The following is a 24,375-nucleotide window of genomic DNA, read 5'->3' as shown; positions in this document are numbered from 1 at the left end:
CTAACGAGGAAATAGAGAACATGTTCTCTATTTGGCCCGACGAGATCCTCGTCGGTTTCCTCGGCCAAAAGTGTACACACGGCCGGGTTTCTCGGCAGAATACAGCTCCGATCGAGTTTCTGGCTGAATTCTGCCGAGGAACTCGGTCGTGTGTACGAGGCCTCAGTATATAAATGGCACTGCTGGTGAATACAAAATTTGGGATTTTCTTCTACTTTCGGCAATAGTAGTAACCAAAAAATAAAAATAGAGGGGGAATCCAGTGGGGGCATAGACAACAATACAGTACAAACGAGAGAGGTTTTGATCCCTTTCCACGTTAACCAGAACATAAAAAAAAAAACATTGCCTAAAAAAGTACATAGAGGAAGAGTATACACACTGCCACTGCTATGTTACCCCCTGTGGACCACTTGGCTTTGGAGCAGGTAGCAAAAACCTGATGGCTGGGAGTGTGTCTTTAACCCAGATAGCAAGCAATTGAGCTGAAAATTTGAAAATGACTTGCTAAGCTATTGCTAGACTTGCCAGACTTTACAAGTTTGTTGCACAATTGCAGCAAGTCTGCATTGCATGACTCCAGTTCATCTTTCGTTGTAAGCATTCTGCAAGTCTGAGGCAAGTTTTGGTTCAGTTATGTTATGCGACAGTCATCCCACCACAGGGGTCACTGTGGCTGAATTTTCATCTTTGCTCCGTGTTGTAGACTTGCAGAGCTCTTGCTGTAGACTCACCACTGGAACTTTGCTCTTGCTAGAGATGTGCCACGTAAACTTGTTACAAATTGGAAAAGTGTCAACTAGAACTTGTGCTTCAAGTGCTCTGCAAGTGTACAACATGCCAGTGAAAATGAGCAGCAAGTTAACAAGTCTAAGGCCTCGTACACACGACCGTGTTTCGGCAAAAACCATCAAGAAACTTGTTGGGAGATATTTTTTTGCCGAGGAAACCGGTCGTGTGTATATTTTCTCCAGGAAACTGTCGAGAAACTCGACGAGCCAAAAAGAGAGCAAGTTCTCTATTTCCTCGACGGGAATGGAGAAACTTGCCTTGTCGAGTTTCTCGACAGCCTAACAAGGAACTCAACGAGGAAAACGATGTGTTTCGCTCGTCGAGTTCCTCGGTCGTGTGTACGAGGCTTTACAATTCAACACTGCCACACAAAGGGCCCCAGTAGATATTATAAATCTGTGTAGCTTTCTAAAATTATCAATGATGTGGAAACTGTTGGATGCCTACACCCAGCATAAAGCCTCATACACACAATCGGACTTCCATCTGACTTTTCCATGGATTTTGGTCTGAATGGGCGTTGGCCATGAACTTGTACTGCATACACACAGGAGGAAATTTTCAGCCAACTTTCACCAAATGACGTGTTTTTTCAGCTCATTACCACCACCCTTTGGGTAACTTCTGCTATTGTTGTTTTAACTTTAGCATTGGTTCTGAGCATGTGTGTTTGTACTTTGAACTTTAGTCCGATGGATTTGTGTACACACGATCGGATTATCCTCCATCGGATATTTGTTGCCGAAAAGTTTGAGAGCATTCACAGCGAACATTTGTCCGATGAAAAAGCAAAAACAATTGTCCGATGGAGCATAAACATGTTCGGATTGTCCTATCAAACACGTCCATTGGAGGGTTGTTGTCAAAAAGTCTGATTGTGTGTATAGGCCTTTACAGGTATGAAAAGCAACATTTTTCACGTCCTAGCAACAAGGCAGAATGTGTGAGTTGCCAACTACAGTAGTAGTTTCTTTAGCCAGTCTTTTGCGGGCCCCAAATGGCCTACAGGAAAACAATAAAATAAATGATCATTTTACAAAGCTGCACATATTTTTAATGTGGTCCTTTGACTGCATAAGAAATTTTCTGGAAAAGATGAACTTAGCCTTTAAAGTGAAGGTTTTTTACCTTAATGCATTTTCATTAAACGCTTGCCGACCAGCCACCGCAGGTATACAGCAGCAGGTCAGCTCTGCTGGGTGAGATCACGTAGCTATATGTCATCTCGCCGAGCAGCCAATAGGGGTAAACACACAGCTCCCGGTCCTGTCAGGGGAGAAATGCCTGACCGTCTGTCTGTTCATGCAATGTATGAACAGCGGTCAGTCATTTCCCCTAGTGAGTCCACCCCCCCTACAGTTAGAAAACACCCAGGTAACATACTTAACCCCTTCCCCGCCCCTAGTGTTAACCCCTTCCCTGCCAGTGGCATTTTTATAGTAATCCAATGCATTTTTATAGCACTGATCACTATAAAAATGCCAATGGTCCCAAAAATGTGGTAAAAGTGTCCGACGTGTCCGCCGTAATGTCGCAGTACCAAAAAAAAATCGCTGATCGCCGCCATTACTAGTAAAAAAAAATATTAATAAAAATGCCATTAAACTATCCCCTATTTTGTAAACACTTATTGAGATTTTTTTTACGAAAAATATGTAGAAGAATAAGTATCGGCCTAATCTGAGGGAAAAATTTTTTTTTTTATATATTTTTGGGGGATATTTGTTATAGCAAAAGTAAAAAAATATTAATTTTTTTCAAAATTGCCGCTCTATTTTTGTTTATAGCGAAAAATAATAAAAACTGCAGAGGTGATCAAATACCACCAAAAGAAAGCTCTATTTGTGGAAAAAAGGACGCCAATTTGATTGGGAGCCACGTCGCACGACTGCGCAATTGTCAGTTAAAGCGACGCAGTGCCGAATCGCAAAAAGTGCTCTGGTCTTTGACCAGCAATATGATCCGGGGCTGAAGTGGTTAAGGTAAAAAATAAAACTTCTCTGTGCAGTACTTGCCTAAGTACTTACCTGAGCCCCATCTTGATCCAGCAATGTGCATGAAAACAGCTCCACTGTCAGCTCTCTCTCTCCTTATGGCTCAGACAAAGCAGTAAGAGCTGCTGCCAATCACAGCCCATGAGGAAGGAGCGGAGGGCAGGGCTGAGCCATGCTCTGTGTATCAATAGACACATAGGGCCAGATTCTCAGAAGAGTTACAACGGTGTATCTCAGGAAACACCGTCGTATCTCTGTTTTTGGCCCTGGGTATCTATGCAAGTAATTCCTAGAATCATTTTCGCATAGATACGGCGTAGATCCAACAGGATCTAGATGTAATTTGACGATGGCCGCTAGGTGGCGTTTACGTTCAGTTTTCATTTGACTATGCAAATGAGCCTGATACGCCGATTCCCGAACGAATTTGCGCTGCGTCGTCGTCATTTACGTTGTTTCCATAAGCGTAAGGTTACCCCTGCTATATGAGGGGTAACCTTACGCCAGTCCGCCGTATGCCATGTTAAGTATGGCGTCGGGTCAGCGCCGTCTTTTTCCGTCGTTTTACTAAGTCGTCCGCGAATACGACTTTACGTCAATGATGCTCACGTAGGCGTCATTGACGTTTTCCGTCGTAAGCTGGAGCATGCGCACTGGGCTATTTTTCCGCCCGGCGCATGCGCAGTTCGATCGGCGCGGGGGCGCGCTTAATTTGAATACAAGCCGCCCCCTTTGAATTACGTGGCCATACGCCGGGCCATTTACACTACGCCGCCGCAAATTACGGAGCAAGTGCTTGGAGAATACGGCACTTGCTCCAGTAAGTTGTGGCGGCGTAGTGTAAATGACATACGTTACGCCGCCGCAATTCTATGTGAATCTGGCCCACAGAGGCCACATGAGTGTAGGAACCCAGAAGAGTAGGCTTAGGACTTCTCCATTGCACAGAGCAAGTAAGTATGACATGTTTGTTATTTATTTTTATTTTTTGTAATTTAAAGTTTACAATTATTTGAATGTGAGTGTTGAATACTAGACTTACTCTGTGAAAGAGAAAAAAGGGGTTGCATAGCTGGATTTCTGCAGAAAATGGAGCTTTATTGTGAAAAAGTTACTGTTTTTTTCAGTCCATAGGCTGCTTGTGCAAATCCCATTATTGTTTCCATGTATGATAGGCAATGAAGGCCCAGAGCGCAAAGATGAAATTGTAATCGTATCATATCCATGTTCTTGATATAAAGTTAAGTGAATAAATATGGAATAAAATATGCTGTAAATACACTTTTACTCATTGCTCACCATTTACGAACTCTTGCTCTTCAGATGACAGGATGCTAGATAAATGTGACTGATGGCTTCTACATGTGTTCTCTGCATCTACCCAGGTTTCTCTGTTTGAGAAGTGTTGGTAGCAATGTCCTTGGAATTTGGTCCAGCCTTCATCACATACTTCAATATCTAAGAGATATAAGAGAAAAGAATGAAGTGAGGGGGACAACATCTATAGCTGGAATGTTGGGAGTCCACTTTGAAGCTTCTTTCAGCAGTCAGAACTCAGAACCTGTAGAAAAAAAAATGGCAGTAACAGAGTAACAGAGACAAAGTTAAAAGGTGTCTTTTACCTGAAAATGTTCAGTAAAAAGAGATGTCAGATGACCTTACTCAGCCATACAGGGATTCAAGACTTACACAAATAAGAGAGAAGAGGTTTCAACTGCAGGTTCCCCTGAAGAATCAAGAACTCTACAAAACAACTATTTTAGTCCCATTGAATATTAGTGTAGGATGTTTATGATGCCAGTTACATTCCAATTGGAGTTTTTACTGTGTTCAATAGGGAGATCTTAACAGCTTCTTTTTAAAAAAAAAAACCATACACCATAATCAAAAAACTCAAGGATGATCACAAGATAATAAAATTCAAGAATGACACATACATAATGATTAAGATTAATGATGATGCTACCTGAATATCAAAGATACTAGTACGGGGAAAACAGAAGGGGGTCTTATTCATATGTTTTGCGGTTGCCCAAAGCTATACCGGTATTGGAGGGAGAAATTTGGAATTATAAACTTGGTATTTGGGACATCTCTGAACCTAGACGTAAGGTTATGTGTGTTGGGTTACGTAGAAGTGGAGGGAGATCCCGGGTGTACTCAAACTGCAGTGCTTAGATGCTTATTTTAGGCAAGGAAATTGATAGCACAAAGATGGAAATCAGTGTTACACCCAAGCTGTACAGAGTGGGAGCGAGGTATGAATGAGACAATATGATAGGAAAAATCTGTATATGTTAGACAAGGACATATAAAGAAATATGAAAAGATTTGAAAACCCTGGTGGGACGCAAAGGAATATCCCCCTTAGAACAATGTGAAAGAGAATAATGTGAAATGAGCCATCAGTATAAAGGAGGAAGGACAAGGGGGGAGGTATTGAGATGGTCAGTAGTACCAACACCTAAAGGGTAACCATTAAGGAATAAGTGGATAGGATGTGATGCATCAACATAGGAAGAAAGAATGATTAAGGCCCCTTTAACACAGGGACAGATCTGTTGCAGCGGTCTGCCAGCTCAGCGGGAGATCTCTCCGTTGATCTCCGCTGAGCCGGCAGATGACAGGTCCTTCTCTGCTCACTGAGCGGGGAAGGGCTTGTCGAGCGCCACTGCTTGTCTATGGAGAGATCGGACGAAAACAGACAGCATGCCCGTTTTCAGCAGATCTCACCCGATCTGATCCGCCAGGACGGATGGCGACGTATCACCATACATCTGATTTTAGCGCATCGGATCGGATGTCAGAGGACATGGTCACCGCTGACATCCGATGCTCAAGCATAGACATGCATGGAGCTCCCATTCAGGTCCACCGAATAAACTGACAGGTGGACCTGAACAGTCCATCCATGTGAAAGGGGCCTAAGAGTGAATAAGAGAAATGTTGGTGAAGATTGGAGAATGAGTGGGGTAAGAATGAATAAGAGGATTAAGATAATATGAGGATAAAATGAAGAAATGATTAGAGTGGGAAAAGTAAGAAGGTGGTCAATGAGCAGTAGAGTAGAAGGAGAACGAGAAGATGAGATATATAGTAAACACTTGAGAAGTTTAACCTGCCTGGCGGTCTTCACGAGTCTGACTCGGGGTTAGATTTTCCTGCTGCGAGCGGAAACCCCGAGTCAGACTCGGGCTTGCCTCGCTAGATCCACAGGCACAAGTTACTTACCTTGTCCCTGGATCCAGCGATGCCACCGCGCTGTGTGAGCGAGTGGGACCTCGCTCGATTCACACAGTGCCTCCGTGTGACGCCGATCTCCGTTCCCTGCGACGTTACGACGCACGGGGACGGAGAACGGTGCCAAATTCAAAAAAGTAAACAAACACCTTACATACAGTATACTGTAATCTTATAGATTACAGTACTGTATGTAAAAAAAACACACACCCCCTGTCCCTAGTGGTCTGTCCTGTGTCATGCATGTCATTTTATATAATAAAAACGTTTCTTTCTCCCTGCAAACTGTAGATTGTCCATAGCAACCAAAAGTGTCCCTTTATGTCAAAAATAGTTTTAGATCAGCTAAAAAACAGCGATAATAAATTATAATCACTTGCAGAATTGTGCGATAGCGATTTGTGGGGAAATTCGTCATAAAAAAAAAAAAATAATGACAGCAACAATTCTGCAACTGAGCAAATTTCAGTGATTTTGATTTGATTACATTATTGAATAATTTTTATTATAATTATATTATTATTTGTTATAATTATTTATAATTATTTATTATATTATAATTTATAATTTTGTTTTTAAAAAATGTCATACCTGGGATGCCTATTAGAATCTTGTTTGGTCAGATTTAAGTGAGTTATTTCTAAAAATTACAGACCTACAATATAAAACGCCAAATTTCCTTGCAAATAATGGTACCGCTTTTAGCATGTTTTTTCTGACAGAATCATACCGCCAGGGAGGTTAATGAGAATATGTATTTTGTTTTTTCTTTGTATATGTATATTTAAAATGAAAGAGGAAGGGGAGGGAGATGTGGGATATGGTTGTTTGTATGTCAATGATAAATGAAAAATGTTTCAATAAAGATTATAAAGTAAAAAAAAAGATACCAGTACAGGACATTGACTATGACATTTCACATTGACTAATTTGATATTTACAATGTCAAGTGTATTTCCTTAATTTATTAACTCATTAGCATTTCATAATGTAACATTATCTTCCTATTTATAGGAGAGATGTGGCCACAAACTAGCATTTGTTTGGAGAAGAAGAAATTTTGGGGTTAATTTACCAAAACTGGAAAGTGCAAAATCTGTTGCAGCTGTGCATGCTGCAACAGATCTGTGTCAGATCACGTACCTTCGGGTCTGGGGTGTGCCGGGACCCACCGATCATTCGTGAGACAGGCAGAGCGGTTGTCTGCCTATGTACACAAGGTAGATTGCTGTTCTGCTAGTAGGGAAGACAGAGACCCTGTGTTTCTGCTAAGCAGGAACATGGATCTCTGTCTTCCCACAGTTAAAGTACCCCCACACAGTTAGAAAGAACCCCCTAAGGGCACATTTACCCTTTTATTGCCCCTGCTATTAACCCCTTCCCTGCCAGTGTCATTAGTACATTGAGGCCCCGTACACGCGGTCGGACCGAACCGATGAGAATGAACCGAAGTTCAGTTTCATCGGACCAAACCGACTGTGTGTATAGGCCATCGGTCTGTTTTCCTTCGGTCCAAAATTGTAAAACATGCTTCAAAACCGAACCGATGGACCGCTGCCCCATCGGACCAAACCGATGGTTAGTACAGAAAAGCATCGGTTCAAAACCCGCGCATGCTCAGAATCAAGTCGACGCATGCTTGGAAGCATTGAACTTCGTTTTATTCACCACGTCGTGTGTTTGACGTCACCGCGTTTTGACCCGATCGGATTTTGGACTGACGGTGTGTACACATATCAGGCCGTACGGCCACTTCAGAGGTGAACCGATGAAAACGGTCCGATGGACCAGTCACATCGGTTTGGTCCGACCGTGTGTACAAGGCCTGACAGTGCACATTTTTTGTCACTGGTCCCCAAAAAGTTTCAGGTGTCCGATATGTCCGCGGAAAATATCGCACGCCCGCTATAAGTCGCTGATTGCCACCATTACTAGTAAAAAAATAAAGAAAAAAATAAAGAAAAATATCCCATAGTTTGTAGACGCTATAACTTTTCCTCAAACCAATCAATATACGCTTATTGAGATTTTTTTTACCAAAAATATGTAGCAGAATACATATTGGCCTAAATTTGATTTTTTACCCCAAAAAATTATTGGATATGTTTTATAGCAGAAAGTAAAAAATGTTTTATTTATGGGAAAAAAGGAACACAATTGTTTTTGGGTACAGAGTCGCACGACCGCACAATTGTCACTTAAAATAACACTGTATCGCAAAAAAATGGCCTGGTCATGAAGGGGGGTAAACCTTCTAGAGCCAAAGTGGTTAATTAATGTATTAAAAACTCACTTTGTAAAGAGTAGCCAATCACATTACTTGCTTATGATTGGATGATGGAAGTCAACAGCTCTTTATCATCATTCACTAAGCAAAGTGAACATTTCCTTGCAAAGTTAAAGTCCTTTGCATTGTGACTTCATGCACAAACAAAACAAATGAATGGGTGCTTTTTCTCAGCATGAAATATGTCAGACTTCTTCAGCACTGTGGGTTGAGTGGTCTTTTTTTTATAAAACACAGTAATCCTAAATGCTAATGTAAGGGCCTTGGCAGACAAAACAAAGGTCAGATAAAGTTAAAAAGATTTGAAGTTTCATATCTTTTAAAGCCAATCAATAAAGAATGACATATATTTTGACACTTTTGTTGGAAGTGTACTACAAATAACTTAATAATGAAAAGAAGCATTTTTTTGACAATAGACTGTTACCATGTGCTTCATAAAGCAACTATTAAATGAAAACATTAATTTAATGATTTTGACCTCTGGAGCATTATGGCCCCTAAACAGACAATTGCGTGAATGAATAGATTTTCCATTACTCCAAATTAACACTGACCTTTCTGAAGTACAGAAATAAAAATGCAGTTTCCTGCCAGCACATTGTTTTACTGAAAGAAAGCAGATTTTGTTTTTGTGTCACAAAATTGTTAGAACACCTGTTCATATTTTTATTATTTTTTTAATAAAGACAAGTTTGTCAAGGATTTTTTCAATTGTATGGAACAACATGCCTTTTCTTATGTTTTTTTGTTGCTTTGCTGACTTGATGTAACAACGTAAGCCTTTGGTTAATGCTGAGAAAAAGTATCCAAAAACCACTAAATCGGTGCCAGGGGTCTATTTGCTATTTTATTTCTTCTTTCATTAGTTCTTAAATGTGTTCATTAATTTATTATTACCATATATACTCGAGTATAAGAAGACCCCAATATAAGCTGAGGCACCTAATTTTACCACAAAAAAATGGGAAAACTTATTGACTCGAGTATAAGCCTAGGGTGCCCATCTGCATGCCTCACTGTGCCTCACTTTGCCTCACTGTGTCCATGTGCATGCCTCACTGTGTCCATGCCTCACTGTGTCCATGCCTCACTGTGCCTATGCCTCACTGTGCCTCACTGTGTCCATGCCTTAGTGTGCCCATGACTAGACTTTTGTTTAACATGTAGTTTAAAAAAGGGGTGCCGTAGGTCTCCCAGACAGCAAACTTTGCACACTTGTAGAGGAGAACTGGGGATACATGTGTGCCAAGCTCTGGGTCCCGGGAACCTACGTCCGGCCGGTACCGGGTCCCCCAAATTACCGGAGAAATGACCGTTTAACATGGGAGTCTTTGGAAGGGGTGCTCGACTTTGAAAAATCGGTGCTCCCCGGTCGTAGGTCTTCTGAACAACAAACTTTTCACACTTGTAGAGGAGGTGGAGGGCTATATGTGTGCCAAGTTTGGGGTCCAGGGGACCTACCACCGGCCGGTACCAGGTCCCTAAATTCTGGGAGATCAAGCGCAAAAAGGTGACTCGAGTATAAGCCGAGGGGGGCTGGTGTTTTACAAATCACACTATTCAATGTGGACCTAAATGTGATTCAGCATTCAAATTCAGGCACATCACACATGTTCTTTATATACGGTATATAAATAATCGAAAAAAGCCATTTATTTTAAATTAAATAATTATATACAACTGCAAATCTCATTGCATGACCATATGACAATCATGTTTCAGGTCTTTTGATACAGTAAAGTGTGGGGTACTATCAGGCAAAATCATCCTATCACTAAATGAGAAAATTCAATACTGGATGGTTCTGTCTAAAGACTCTACTTACATCAGTGCCCTTCAATAAATTTGTAGGTTTTTGTTCAAAAGCTCTAGTATTCGGAACGTTCATTCAAATAATTAAGACTTAGGAGCTGATTTGACATTTGCTTTAGAGTAGAGTGAGCGGGAAAATCAAATCGAAGAATGATGCCCCATACAAACGATCGGATTTCACATGAGAATAAACTCTGACGGGTTTTTTCCGACGGAATTTCGCTCAAGCTCCCTTGCATACACATGGACACACCAAATTCTGACCGCCGAAAACGCGGTGACGTACAACACTACAAAAGAGCCGAGAATAATGAAGTTCAATGCTTCCGAGCATGCGTCGAATTGTTTCCGAGCATGCATGATTTTTTCTCCGTCAGAATTCCAAACAGACTAACAGAATTTCCAATAGTATTTTTTTCCATCGTAAAAAAGAGAACATGTCCGTCGGAATTTTCGATGGAAAAGGTCCGATTGGGCATATACACGGTCGGATTGGGCATACACACGGTCAGAATATCCGATGAAAAAATTTAGTCAGACTTTTTCCATTGGAAATTCCGACTGTGTGTACGCGGCATAAGGATGATTTTTTTTTATTGATGGTTTATTAATGGTAACAAATTAATTTCTATTAGTTAAATTGGCTACTGGCCCAAGAAAATTATACTAAGGGATCGGGCTTGTCAAAGTTAATCCAGATTGTCAATTGAAAATAAAAATTTAGACACGGTACTCGAATGCAAAGAGTCCATGAAAGTGCCATCAATTGCTTGGACTAATGATTCCTTTCTTGTACAAATCCTCGAATGAACATCTACAGGTGTAAGGTCAGCTTTATGCTAGGGAATAGGTCATGGGACAATAACCACATTCTGTCAACAAGAGGAAACATGGATGAGGTCTTAAGGCTTTTATCTAGTGTACAATGTTTACCTGTTTAATCCAACCGTTAGGCTGTCCTTTTCCACTGTTTAACCGAACAAACAAGTCGATATAAACACTACACCACTCCTCACCTACTAAATGTGGCTAAATCTCTCAAACTCTTGATATTGGGGACAAAAAATAATTCCCCTTATATCTCATTGGCTTCGACAAGTAGACCATATTTGCCTAATGGAAGATATCACCTCACCCTAGCAAAACTCACCAAGATATGGGCCTGCTAGTTTAAGTTCAAGACCTCTGCTCAGTATTTGGAGATATTGTCTGACATTTGTGTCCCTGTTTATTTTCCAGACACCACCTTATCCACTCAGCATGTTTAAATGTTATGGCCAACTGTTTGCTACCCCCTTCTTTCCCTCTTTCTGCTCTCTATTCCTTTCTTCCTTTTCCTTTTTCTATCTTGTCTACTTTCCCCCATTGAGGTACAGTATATGCAGGCACTGTATTTATTGTGTATTTCTGGTACTGATATGTACCACTGTTCCTTCTACAATCAGTTTTTTATTAGTCCCTGTGAAATGTGATTTGTACTGGTTCGATATTATTATGTTTTACCCGCACCCTCAATTGCCTTTGTGGTCTGAGTTTCTTTTACTTGTGTCTTATTTGTGGACGTAGCATTGTATTATGTACCTTCTTTAATTTTGTTCACTAAAAATGTATTAAACAAAAAAATTAAGGGGAAAGCATACTTGAAAAAGCATATTTTAGCTATGTGCATTGTGTGTTTGATTTTTCTATCGCTTAAGTAAAGTTTAATATGTTTAAGTAAACAATCAATTGAACAGATTCATAGTAATATTTCAGGCTTCTGGTATCTGTATAGTACACTTGGACAAATTGTTTTTAAAGAAAGTTGAAAACCATTTTAAAGACTTGAGGGAAATGGGTTGGGGTGTATTTGGCATGACAGTTAACCATACCATACAACATTCACAAATAGTTTACATGGACCAGTAAGGCAGACTCTGGGTCTAAACCCAACTTCCATCCAGTGAATGGTGGGTTTGGTTTGCAAATATATTCTGGTAGTATAAACACCAGAAATGGTAACGGTTGGATTCATTTACTCAAACTGGAGTGCAAAATCTGGTGCAGCTGTGCATGGTAGCCAATCAGCTTCTAACTTCAGCTTGTTCAATTAAGATTTGACAATATAATCTCTAAGCTGATTGGTTTCTATGCAGAACTGCACCAAATTTTACTCATCAGTTTTAGAAAATCAACCCCAACTTTTTTAAGCTACCACTAAAGATTTCCCAGATTATTTTGTTCTCTAGACCCATACAATTTCTAGTAGTAGTTTAGATATATTGACTCTTTGGGAACCTGCAGTTGGTTAGGAAACCTTAAAAGAGAAAGAAGACGCACAACAGTAAATTTCTTCTTGATCAGGTCACATGTAGAGTTATTTCCTGTAATCCAAAATAAAATCACATTATTCATGTAGAAGAGGGAGAGAAACTGAAAGAGACAAAATCAGATTATTCACTCTTCTCTCACAGGTAGGCCTGAGCCCACCAAAAAACATTCACTACCCTTGGCTTTGGAAAGGAGGGACGGACTCATTTTGGTTGGGATGCAGTTGTTAGTAAAATTAGCTCAAGCCACATTGGTCGTACCGATCTGACATAGGTCCCCTCCGTAGCTGGGAAGGCATAAGCATTTGAATGAGTCGATGCCATCAACGCAGGTAGCTCCATTCACACAAGGGCTTGGAAGGCATTCATCAATGTCTGTAAAAAATCAAGGTTCTGCCATTAGGACCTAGGACTGCTACCTAACAAAAAAAGGAGAGCACATCTGATTACTTGAGTTGTGCTGTTCAAATGGTGCTTTTAATGGAGACATATACATATGTATGTCAGTATAAGGACATAGAAACAGTGTTAGGCTAATAGCGCATGTCCAATACATGATCCCAGTCTATAGTAATTCACTAAAGTATTTGAATGTTTGAATTCAATTATAATTTTTTTTTTTATTATTTAGCTACAGTGCACTGAATATTAACCATTGCTGATTTGTTTTAAAATTATAAAATATAGGAATGACATAAATGTAACATTATTTAATATACAACCTTGTATTGGGGTTACAAATTGCTTTATTAAAGTAAAATATGTAAAAAAAAAAATAACTGCAGAAATAACTACCCTAAAGTATCATCGGAGTAAAATGTATTATATTAAAATGTATTAATACAATTTAATATATGTAAAGTAATGTTATCAAACATGATAACTTGTACATTTGAAATCAGATTGTTCAAATTATATTTCTAACACTATAAAAGTAAATGTTTTTTTCTTGTACTTTATTTGTTTCTGGGGTCAGTTATCATTAATCAGAGTATAACACTAAAGCCTCGTACACACGATCGAGGAACTCGACGGGTGAAACACATCGTTTTCCTCGTCGAGTTCCTTGTTAGGCTGTCGAGGAACTCGACAAGGCAAGTTTCTCCATTCCCGTCGAGGAAATAGAGAACTTTCTCTCTTTTTGGCTCGTCGAGTTTCTCTACAGTTTCCTCGACAAAAATGTACACACGACCGGTTTCCTCGGCAAAAAAATATCTCCCAGCATGTGTACGAGGCCTGAGTGTTCACAAACACAATTTGTTGCAAACAACCAAATTGTGTTGTTTCAAGCATAAAGCATTATAACTAATTCACATACTATCCCTAAAATGGATGTATGTGTTTTTTAGGAAAAAAAATATTTCAACGTTTATATCATATTTTTTTTCCAGGGGTGGTTACTGACATTTACTGATGCATTTATCATGTGTTTAAAAAAGGTGTGAAGCCACATTAAAAAAATAAATATACGGCTTTTGCACAGGAAATGAGCTCACTATTTGTGCCATGTAAGGAAAATGCAAACTCAGCGTTCTGTACTAAACAGGATTGAGAGTTGAAGAAACTTTTTGTGGCTTTTCAAACTTTTTAGGCTTAAGGGTTAACGCTCTTTAGCCCAGCATGCTCTGTGTTTGACAGCAAGCAGCAGCCATTTGAACCAGCCCTGAATGCACAACCGCTGACCAAGTAACTTGTTCTCCTTTTTATTTTTGAATTAGCAACAATTAAGTTTTAAGCACGCCATAAGGGAAAATTAGGCATTTAGCTAAAGCAAGGCAAACAGCAGGGGAAGGTGGGAGCTTTGACAGGCAGATTAGGACTTTCTAGGCTTCTTTGCCCCTAATGAGCTAGCTGTGGTGTCTCTCATTTGATTCCTGGAGGAAAAAGAAAATAGAACAAGAAAACAACATATCACCATATTACATACCAATAACACACCAAATATTTTGCAGAGGATCTATTAACATTTATACAAGGCAATACCAGGGCAATGTCGTGTGATTGTTTTGGCCCTGATTTTACATTGCAATCCCTCACTTTTTCCATGAGAAAAAATGGAGTCCAACAACCTTTGTCAAAAGGTTGTTGGAGGAGCGTGTTTTGTAGAACTAAGGGGTATAGCGGAAAAGGAGCACCATACCACTGTAAAAAGTCAACTAAATGTGTTTTTTCATTAACCTCCCTGGTGGTATGATTCTTCCAGATTTTTTGGTGCTGAAAGCTGTACAATTATTTTGCATGGAAATTTGGCGTTTTATATTGTAGGCCTGTAATTCTTAGGAATAACTCACTTAAATCTGTCCAAACAAGAGTCTAGTAGACATCCCGGGTATGATAAAGTTTGAAACACAAAATCATAAATTATCATATAATAAATAACTAAAACATTTTATAAAAAAAATAATATAATAATTATAATAAAATAAATTTCCCCACTTTTCACTATCGTTCAATTCTGCAAGTGTTCTTATTTACTATCGCTGTTTTCTAGCTGGTCTCAAACCACTTTTGACATAAAGGGACACTTTTTGGTTGCTATGGACAATCTCAAGTTTGCAGGCAGAAAAAACAGTATATATAAAATAAAACTGCATGAATTTTTGCTTGAACATGATTGGATGATGAAAGTCAGCAGTGCGTCTGCTAATTCACTAAACTCTGGAGCATCTGCTCTTTCAGAGTGCAACTGCACTTTGTAAAGTGCACAGTCTATTTGCCTTTAGTAAATTAACCCTTATTCATCTGTTGACAAGGACCACCAGGTACACAGTGCATTAAGAAACTTTCTAAAATACCTTTGAAAAGGAACTTATTTTTCCTGTTATGCGGAACATTGGATGTTATTTACGAAAGACAAATCCACTTTGCACCACAAGTGCACTGAAAGTGCACTTGGAAGTGCAGTCACTGAAAATCTGAGGGGTAGATCTGAAATGAGGGGTAGCTCTGCTGATTTTATTATCCAAACATGTGCAAGCTAAAATGCTGTTTTTTATTTTCCTTTCAGTGGAATTTCAAGTGCACTTTGCACTTGTAGTGCAAAGTGGATGTTCCTTTAGTAAATAACCCCCATTATGTTATTGGTTTGCTTTAGCTTGGATTTTCACTACCTTCATTTTTCAAGGCCATGTTACAATCAGCATGATAAATGACCCATTTCTGGCTCCAGGATAAAGGACACTACATATGGTTGGGAAAGAGTAAAACAATATTTACATATATATTTACATATATATATATATATATATATATATCTATGTATGTATCTATCTAGATATACATCTATAGATCTATATCTATATATAGATCTATATCTATATATAGGTATTGCTTTAGAGCATGGGAAGAAACTGGAGTGCACCCACATAAGCATGGGGTGAACATGCAAACTCCATGCAGTTTCCTGGTTGGGATTCAAACTGAGGACCTTAGTGCTGCAATGCAAGAGTGCTAACCTCTAAACCATTGTGCTACTCTAGACAATAGGGATTACAGTTTTGTAGGATAATTTTATATTTTGATTACTCATATGTAAAAGACTGCACTCACAGAGAATAGTTTATTTTATACAAAAGTTACTTCATATCCAATAACAAATAAAAACTCTCAATGGCTTTATTAAAATACTAAATATAAAATAGACAGATGTGACTTAATACTCCTGAGAGTAGCCAAATATATCAGGACCTGTTCTCTATAGTGGTGCACAATTAGATCTTCAAAGCCCCATTTGATGTCTCTTCATAATAGTCACAACTCATTATCACATGTTAAGACATCCTTCTCCTGGCCATAAAATATTTATTAACCATGAATCTGCACCAAGTCACAGTTGAGGATCCGTCATATAGTACACGTTGATTACGCCTAAAGTGCCATTAAGGGGGATAGGGGACTGCTTTCAGAAAGCCTCATTGCAGATATATGCTGCTGAATGCATTAAAATGTAGCATAAGGAAAGTTTTTTTTTACCACCCCTTAAGTTCTCAGAATATGGCCATTCCACAATTACAATTACACCACTTAGGTTGGTTTTAACTTGCAATGGCTTCCTGCTCCCTAATGCATGCAGGATATAACACATACTTTCCAATGCTGTAAATCCCATCATTTAAATAGATTATCTCCATCAAATGATGGCCTGTCTTCTTTCCCTCAATTTATAGCTATGGTGCATGCACAAGATATATCAATCAAGGCACTGATGTCCTTTATAACACCTGGACTCCCACCAGACAGCAGGAACCAAATACAACAATTAATTTTGTAAAAAGGAAAAGTAGACTTTTGTGCTAAGACCTACATGAAAAAAGCTGCTGACACAATACTCTGGTAAAAGAATTACAATATAGGGACAAAAAGTGCAATGCTAAAAAATTATAATATTCAAAATACCTTGTGCAATATGGCTCAGAAATGAGCAATATACATTAAAGTGCTTATATGTGCAATACATGAACTAAACAATACCATCAAATAAATGTAACAGTGAACAATAAAGTCCTTTTCATTAGTGGTGGCTGGTGCTGGAGGAGTTTAGGAGGGGGGGGGGGCACAGGCGGCCCTTCTAGGTCCTCACTCACCCAACAGAGGTGCCCTCCAGCTGGCTGTGATAGCATAATCTGCCATGCTGTCCCCCTGGTAGTCGGTGGGTGAAGAAGATAACGTAATGCCCGCAGTCTTGGTGAGCAGAGGGTTGCTCGGTGTTCTGTCCCCCTGGGGGAGGGGGGTGGTGGATGCCCAGCACGCCCTTTCATGTGCACCATAAAACAGGTCCGCTTTCCCCACTCTCCACCCCTCCAGGTGAATGGAAAGTTGTCCCAAATAAGGTGGTCAACACAAGCCTTGATTGGTACAATCCTTCAAATCGTTCATGACCGACTCCAAACCACGGTCACACATTTATAAATGAGCCTCTCAAAACTCCTGTCCGCTCAAGCAATATCAATGGTCTGCAGCCAGCCAGTCTCGCACATCATAGACCTTCACAGGTCTTGTAGAAGAAAATGTTCACCACACTGCAGGTTGTTTTTTATCATACATGTCCCAACAGGTCCACACTGACTGTAAAGGGCAACTTTGGGTTTTGCCTCCTTGCTGCACTGCTTTCACTACCTTAATTCCTTCCACATGTGTGGTTTGGCTGTGTTTACCTATGAATGATTTGAGGGATTGTGCCAACAAAGGCTTGTGTTGACCACCTTATTTGCGTCCACAAGCTTCCGGTAAGCCTCCCATTTGTCACACTAGAATGGCGTGACCTTTCTCTGGGTGCTGTGCCATGTTCCCTAATATTAAGCGATATGCTATTCAAATTTGTATGCAAATTTTTTGCCATATCACTTTTAGTTTTCTGTCTTAGGGAGTTTAATATTTTAGAAATTTTAGATTTTTTATACTTTTTAGAATACAGATTTTTATTTCCCTTTTTTCTGCCTATCCACATGGTAAACATGACGATTGGCTTTTGGTCCTATGATTATGGACCCTCCCACTGCCTTTGATTCACACCGAGGAGAAGCCATGTTGTTATAAATTATGCGATGAGTCAGTGCGTTGCCCTGTTCCCCAGATGACGCTATCCTATAGCGAAACGTACGTCGGGAGGTAGACGTGCTGATGTCATCGCTCTGAACGGGAGATCGCATGCCGGCCTGCTCTCCATTGTCCTATACGGATGTTTGTTACTCTTTTAAACTATAAATTGCCATTTTGGTTATTAAATCTGATTCACCATACGATGCACACTATGTGAATCTCTCTTCATTTTGGGTATCCACGCTGAGCTTTCGGGGCCTTTGTGCCCATTGAGATCGTTCCATCTGATCGCTCGCATTCCCTGCCATTTCATCTGAAAAATTTAAAACATGTTCTATTTTTTTACACCGATGGAAAAAAGTCCAATGGGGCCCACACACCGCTGGACTTTTTTCATCGGAAAAACCGATCGCGTGTACATAAGAGTTAATGTTCATAAAGCTCCCATCAATACCTCCAAGGGTGCAAGACATGTGAAGTTTATGTTAATCCAACAATAAAGTGACTTGTGAGTATTCTTCCACCAACACCTGTCACACAGCCCACCCACCGGATTTACATGACCCTCATTACAGGTAGTCATATGCAGTAGATATTAGAGATACTACTCCTGGTGATCGTCTCAACGATTCAGGTTGATCCACAAGCTAAATGGGTCACATCTGATGTGGTATCTCTAATATCTGCTGTATATGACTACCTGTAATGGGGGGTAATAAAAATCTGCGAGTGGGCTGTGTGACAGGTTTTAGTGGAAGAAGACTCACAGGTCACTTTATTGTTGGATTAACATAAACTTCACGTATCTTGCACCCTTGGAGATATTGATGGAAGCTTTACCCAATTGATGGAAGCTTTACACAATTGATGGAAGCAGTGCACTTTATTTATATTCACTCTTAGGTGTACCCACTGGAGAGATCTGGTGGCAATCATATGGATGTTATTTGCACTTTATGCACTTTATTTGTACCTGTATATTGCACATAGATTTCATTGTATATATTTTGGATCCACTAGTGGTCACTTATGAATTTGCACCATTTTTCAATGTATGTGGTTAATTGTATAGTAGGGAGTGTGGTTATTAACATAAACATTTTCTCACATACTAAGGCAAAAGAAAAATATGATAATATACTTCAGATTCAACCATTTGCACAGGGAATTACCTATCATTATCAGATCCACCATAATTAACAGAAACATCCCTAACTTATAATCCTGAGTTATACCTTGTGGTTCTAGGGTGGCACTATAGATTGCTGTATATGTACAGTAACATTCCTTCTGCAGGAGTATTCAATCAAATTCACCTATTCTAGGGCTAGTATGCAACAAATGGCTTTCAGATGTATGCCTTTTTGGGGAGAAAGTCACCTCTCTGAGTGCAGGCATACTTTGTTTTAGTCTTTTATATGCGAGCAATAATTGTATCCGGTTGTGTCTAGTTAAGTCTAGACATAAGAGATGTGTGGGGAAGGGGAGCATTTTAATTTATTTTATTTTTGATTTTATTTTTGATTTTATTTTATTTTTGAGTTGAGTTGAGTTGAGTTTCATATTTTTGTAATGATTTTTGCAAATGAAGAACAGGCCTTTATTGAGTTTTATGACGATTCCATGTGTTTTTGCTTGGCTTTGTTCACACTGTATGAATATGATGGTACTCTAATAAATACCAAAATATTAATATCTCTCCACAATATAAGATACTCAAATACTATCATGTTACTTAAGGTTCTATTCCTGCAAATTGTATTGCTGTTCGAGTTGCTAATATAACCCCTTTCATTATTCTACATTAGAAAAAAAGAAATTTCGGTTGACTTGTCAGCTGAAAAATAAAATGGTAAGAAGTTTAAAATGACAGATGCTGGATATTTATATGAAATAGATTATGAAATATAGGTTGCAATGTTAAGTTAGACAGTCAGCACAAACTAGTCTTTAAATCTACCGGTATATCCAAACAACAACAGGACTTAGAATGACTACAGTATTAATTTTGCACCAAAAAATATATTGCTTCAAGCTGTGATGCTCAACTCTGGTACACTGGGCCCATAAGTAGTACATGTTTTCCCCATTACCAGGTAGGGGCATAGTTACATTAATTAGTTACTGATGATAGCTATTAGGAATGGATCAACTTTTGCAACTGAGGCCCCGTACACACGGCCGAGGAACTCGACGTGCCAAACACATCGAGTTCCTCGGCCAGTTCAGCCCTGAAGCCGCCGAGGACCTCGGCGGGCCGAGAGCTCCCATAGAACAACGAGGAAATAGAGAACATGTTCTCTATTTCCTCGCCGAGGTCCTCGTCGGCTTCCTCGGCCGAAAGTGTACACACGGCCGGGTTTCTCGGCAGAATTCAGCCAGAAACTCGGTCGGAAGCTGAATTCTGCCGAGGAAACTGGTCGTGTGTACGGGGCCTCAAACTCACACCTGGTTCAGGCCAAATCAGAGAACATAGATACATGCAGATATTTGACTTAATTCACTCAATTACATTGCATGTGTTATTAGCATACCAATCGTATTTTAAATACAATGTGTGGCTATTATTTGTAGCTGTAATTTCTGGAAATAATGGCTGTTATGGCAAATAAAGTTTATTAATATGTAATGAATTGAGCCCCATGTATTGTCCTTATTTTTTCATTATTTTAATATAAAAAAATGGAATGCTCCTCCTTACCTCAGAGAAACCAGTTTTGCTAACTTAGCATGCTAGCTGCCATTCCAATAGCAGGAAGGTCATTGAATGCATGGTCCCTGTGATGGGAGTCACTTTGGGTGGGGGGCTTGTGGAACCCAGCTTACCTTGGAGAGGTTGGGAAACCCCTGTCTCGGCGCCTTGTGCCCCTCTTATGTGTAAGTGACCCTGTGTCTATTAGGGGCACAGGGTGACCAAGCAAATAATGGACAACTACTTAATCTACACTGAGTTCTTCAATGTAGGAGAAGGGCAGTCTGTTACTAGGGGTCTCTTGCTATTGTCTGTGTATTGAGTTGTTATGTGTTTGTTAATTGCCTGTATCCCATTGTTCTATTGTTACAATCTGCCTTGGGAGAAAAGTATTATGGGATGTATATGTGTTTCTAGCAAGAAGACCGGGGTCAGGGTAGAGAATGGAGGGGGGATTACTGCCACAGCCTCCCTGCTAATAAGGTGGTCTACTGTTGAAAAGTTGAATGTACCTGTGTATCTCTTGTTACTGGAGGAGGTAAAGTTTACCACGCCCTGTGTCATTATGCAAAGAAGGGGGGATTGTCCCTGAGTGTATATCTCTTTGTGCCTGTGTTAGAATAAATAGTCTTATGCTTCTTCACCCTACCTGATGTCTCGACAAGTGATTGGGTGGTCTAAGGGGTCTTGGAACGTGCTGGTACTGGGCAAGGAATCTTATACGGTGGACATACTCCTCTTGAGTACGGGGGGTTCATCAAAGTTCCACCATACTGATATCGGTCCATATGCTGTCATCGTTAAGCTGATGTTGCCAATACGATTCTTAGATAGGGCACCTTTTTATTTTACTCTTTTTGGTTCCTTGGGAGATAGGATAACTGTACTGCAAGATGCATTTGTTTTTAATACTGTAAACTTTCCTGGAGCTTGAGGAAAAAGCTCTACTTAAATCCCAACTCTGAAAATTCTCCATGGCAGTGGGGCTGTGCCTTAACTGCAAGGGTTATTTGCTCGAGAAGAGTAAAAACACCTTTTCTTACCTGATCCTCTGTACCCCCAGGAGATGATGCTCCTCTTGATGATGTCAGGACTCAGGACCTTAGACAATTGGTGCATGGGAGTAGACACCGCGGGGACTGGTGTAGCAGCGTGGAGGAGTGATGGATTGAGTAAGTACATTTTCTTTTCTATGCCTCTAGATCTCAACAACCATAAACAAGCAGTTAAAGTGTTCACCTTTTCAGAAAAAATTAAAGGTGAACACCCTACACCCACCTCACCACCCTGGTCCCCGCTGTACTTACCTCTGTGGGTGATGAGGTGTCAGTGCCCACATAGCTGGTATAGCAGCCTAGGGATTTGAAATCCCTACTTTTATTCCTCTACGTTCTGCAATCCTTCTGGGATCGATCAGAGTGATTCTGGTTAGTTAGCACTGGCATGTGACATGCTCTTACCTGTCCCAAAAGCCCTGCAGAAAGTAGAGCGAGAAGAGCAGGGGTTTCAAATCCCTGATCCTCTGCACTGGCTGTATGGGCACTAAAAGGCTCATCACCCAAGGAGGTAAGTACAGCAAAAGAAAGGGGCAAGTGGTGAGAGTGCAGGGTGTTCGTTCACCTTCATTTTTTCTGAAAAGGTTACCTAACGCTTGCAGGGTAGGTGCGGCCTCACTGCAATGGAGAATTTTAAAGTTTCCTGAAGTTGGGCTTTACAGTTTTTTACTTTTTTTTTATATTTTGTCATCTTTACTAATTATATCAGATACTGAAAGAAAACAGAAACATGCACTGTTAGAGAGTCTTGAGTACTGGAGTTCAACATCACTGTGGTACAGCAACCAAAGGTACCTTTTTTTACAATTAGTGATTTAAAAAATGGACTATAATAGATTGTAATGTTTCTTAAATGCCATCATCGCACATTATCATAGGAGAATATATATCAGAAGAAAGGGGACTATAACGATCTCAGACAGAAAAAAATATGAAAAAAAGTATAATTTTTTTTAAAACACACTCTAAAAAAAACTAGTATGGTTTACTCTTAAAATAGCATTATGTCTTTGCAGTTCTAGGGGTACAGTTTCCTGAATTCTGAGCTGTATAGAACTACAATGATTGAGTAATTCAAGTGTACTAATATTATAATAATTCAATTTGTTATAATAGTTTGAAATTACTGTTGTTCTTCTAATGCCGCATACACATGATCGGTCAATCCGATGAGAACAGTCTGATGGACCGTTTTCATCAGACCAAACCGATCGTGTGTAGGCCCCTTCGGTCATTTATCCATCGGTTAAAAAAATTTGAAACTTGTTTTAAAGTTAACCGATGGATACCTAACCGATAGAAAAAAAAACGATCGTTTGTAGGCACGTCCATCGGTTAAAAATCCATGCATGCTCAGAATCAAGTCGACGCATGCTTGGAAGCATTGAACTTAATTTTTTTCAGCACGTCGTTGTGTTTTACGTCACCGCGTTCTGACACGATCGTTTTTTTTAACTGATGGTGTGTAGGCACGACTGATCATCAGTCAGCTTCATCGGTTAACTGATGGAAAAATCCATCTGACCGTTCTCATCGGATGGACCAATCGTGTGTACAGGGCATAAGTGTTTTCAAGCTTGTTTTCAGTGATTTACTTGTTGTGTGTGCTCATTTTGGATTGATACCTAAACCATTGTATAACATCTTTCATATCTACACCTCAAATAAGTTCAAGAAGGGGGGTAGACAATATTTCTATCTTTGGGATTAATGGAATTTTATGATGGCTAAATACTTTGCCATATGTCGTGAATACTATATTCTATGTTTTTATTTCTGTGTTTAAATGCCTTTTTTTATATATATTTACATTTTTTTTTTATTTACAGTTTGACAGGCAGATTATGCTTTGAACATTTGTTTGTTTGCCTCAATTACTTCAAAGTATAACAATCAATGGCAGATAATCAGTGTTGTCAAGCACATAAAAGGCTATTCTGTAACAAACTATTTTGGCCTGATGCATGTCATTGTACTTTGTTAAAACCGCCAGTGGCATATCAACTATGAAACCATCACCATGGATTCTCATGCCTTTCATTATTTGCTGAAATACCAAGAATAACACAATTATACAGGTCCTGTTTTTTAGCGAAGGCTAGAGATTAGAAAAAAAAAAAAAACTGTAAAAAGGATGTCAATTACCTATTTCACAGTTGTCTCCTCCATATCCTGGTAGGCACTGACAGTGCACTCTTCCATCTCTTTCCACACACGCTCCAGCCCCACAATTGATGTCAGCGCAAGTTCCAACAATGCCTGCAGTCAGGAAAAACGGGTTAGTTTTCACCCACCTTCTTCCCTTAAAGTAAGAAATTACATATTTTTGCCTATTTTGGAAATCATATTTTTTCAAGACCGTAAATTAACATTTGATATTTAATAAAAATGATGATGGTATAATATAAAGGTATTCATACTTATTTATTTATAGGCACTGTAGGTATTTATTTTTATTTGTAGGCATTATAGGTATTTATACCTATTTATTTATATGTATTTATACAATTTTTTTTAATATATAGCCATTTAATTTATTTATAGGTGTTATAGGTATTTTTACTTATTTTTGTTAGGCATTATAGGCATTTATACTTATTTATTGATAGGTATTTATACTTATTTATTTATCTGTATTTATAAAAAAAAAATA

General features: G+C 39.3%; 1 protein-coding gene across 2 annotated transcripts in view; it reads right to left on the bottom strand.

Moving 5' to 3' along the window:
• Positions 1 to 24,375, bottom strand: part of ACAN (aggrecan) — a 158,695-nt gene that overhangs the window by 20,072 nt on the left and 114,248 nt on the right. The window contains exons 13-15 of one of the 2 annotated variants that reach the window (XM_040342403.1): positions 23,868 to 23,981; positions 12,699 to 12,812; positions 4,086 to 4,244 (exon numbers count right to left, since the gene is read on the bottom strand). In XM_040342403.1, coding sequence (XP_040198337.1) covers positions 4,086 to 4,244; positions 12,699 to 12,812; positions 23,868 to 23,981 — 387 coding nt within the window. The remainder of the gene's footprint in view (positions 1 to 4,085; positions 4,245 to 12,698; positions 12,813 to 23,867; positions 23,982 to 24,375) is intronic. The other variant, XM_040342404.1, reaches the window with a different exon arrangement.

The sequence above is a fragment of the Rana temporaria genome, chromosome 3, assembly GCF_905171775.1.
Source record: "Rana temporaria chromosome 3, aRanTem1.1, whole genome shotgun sequence".
Lineage (NCBI taxonomy): Eukaryota > Metazoa > Chordata > Amphibia > Anura > Ranidae > Rana > Rana temporaria.
Note: the sequence above shows the minus strand (reverse complement) of the source record. Positions and strands in the feature narration are given on the sequence as shown.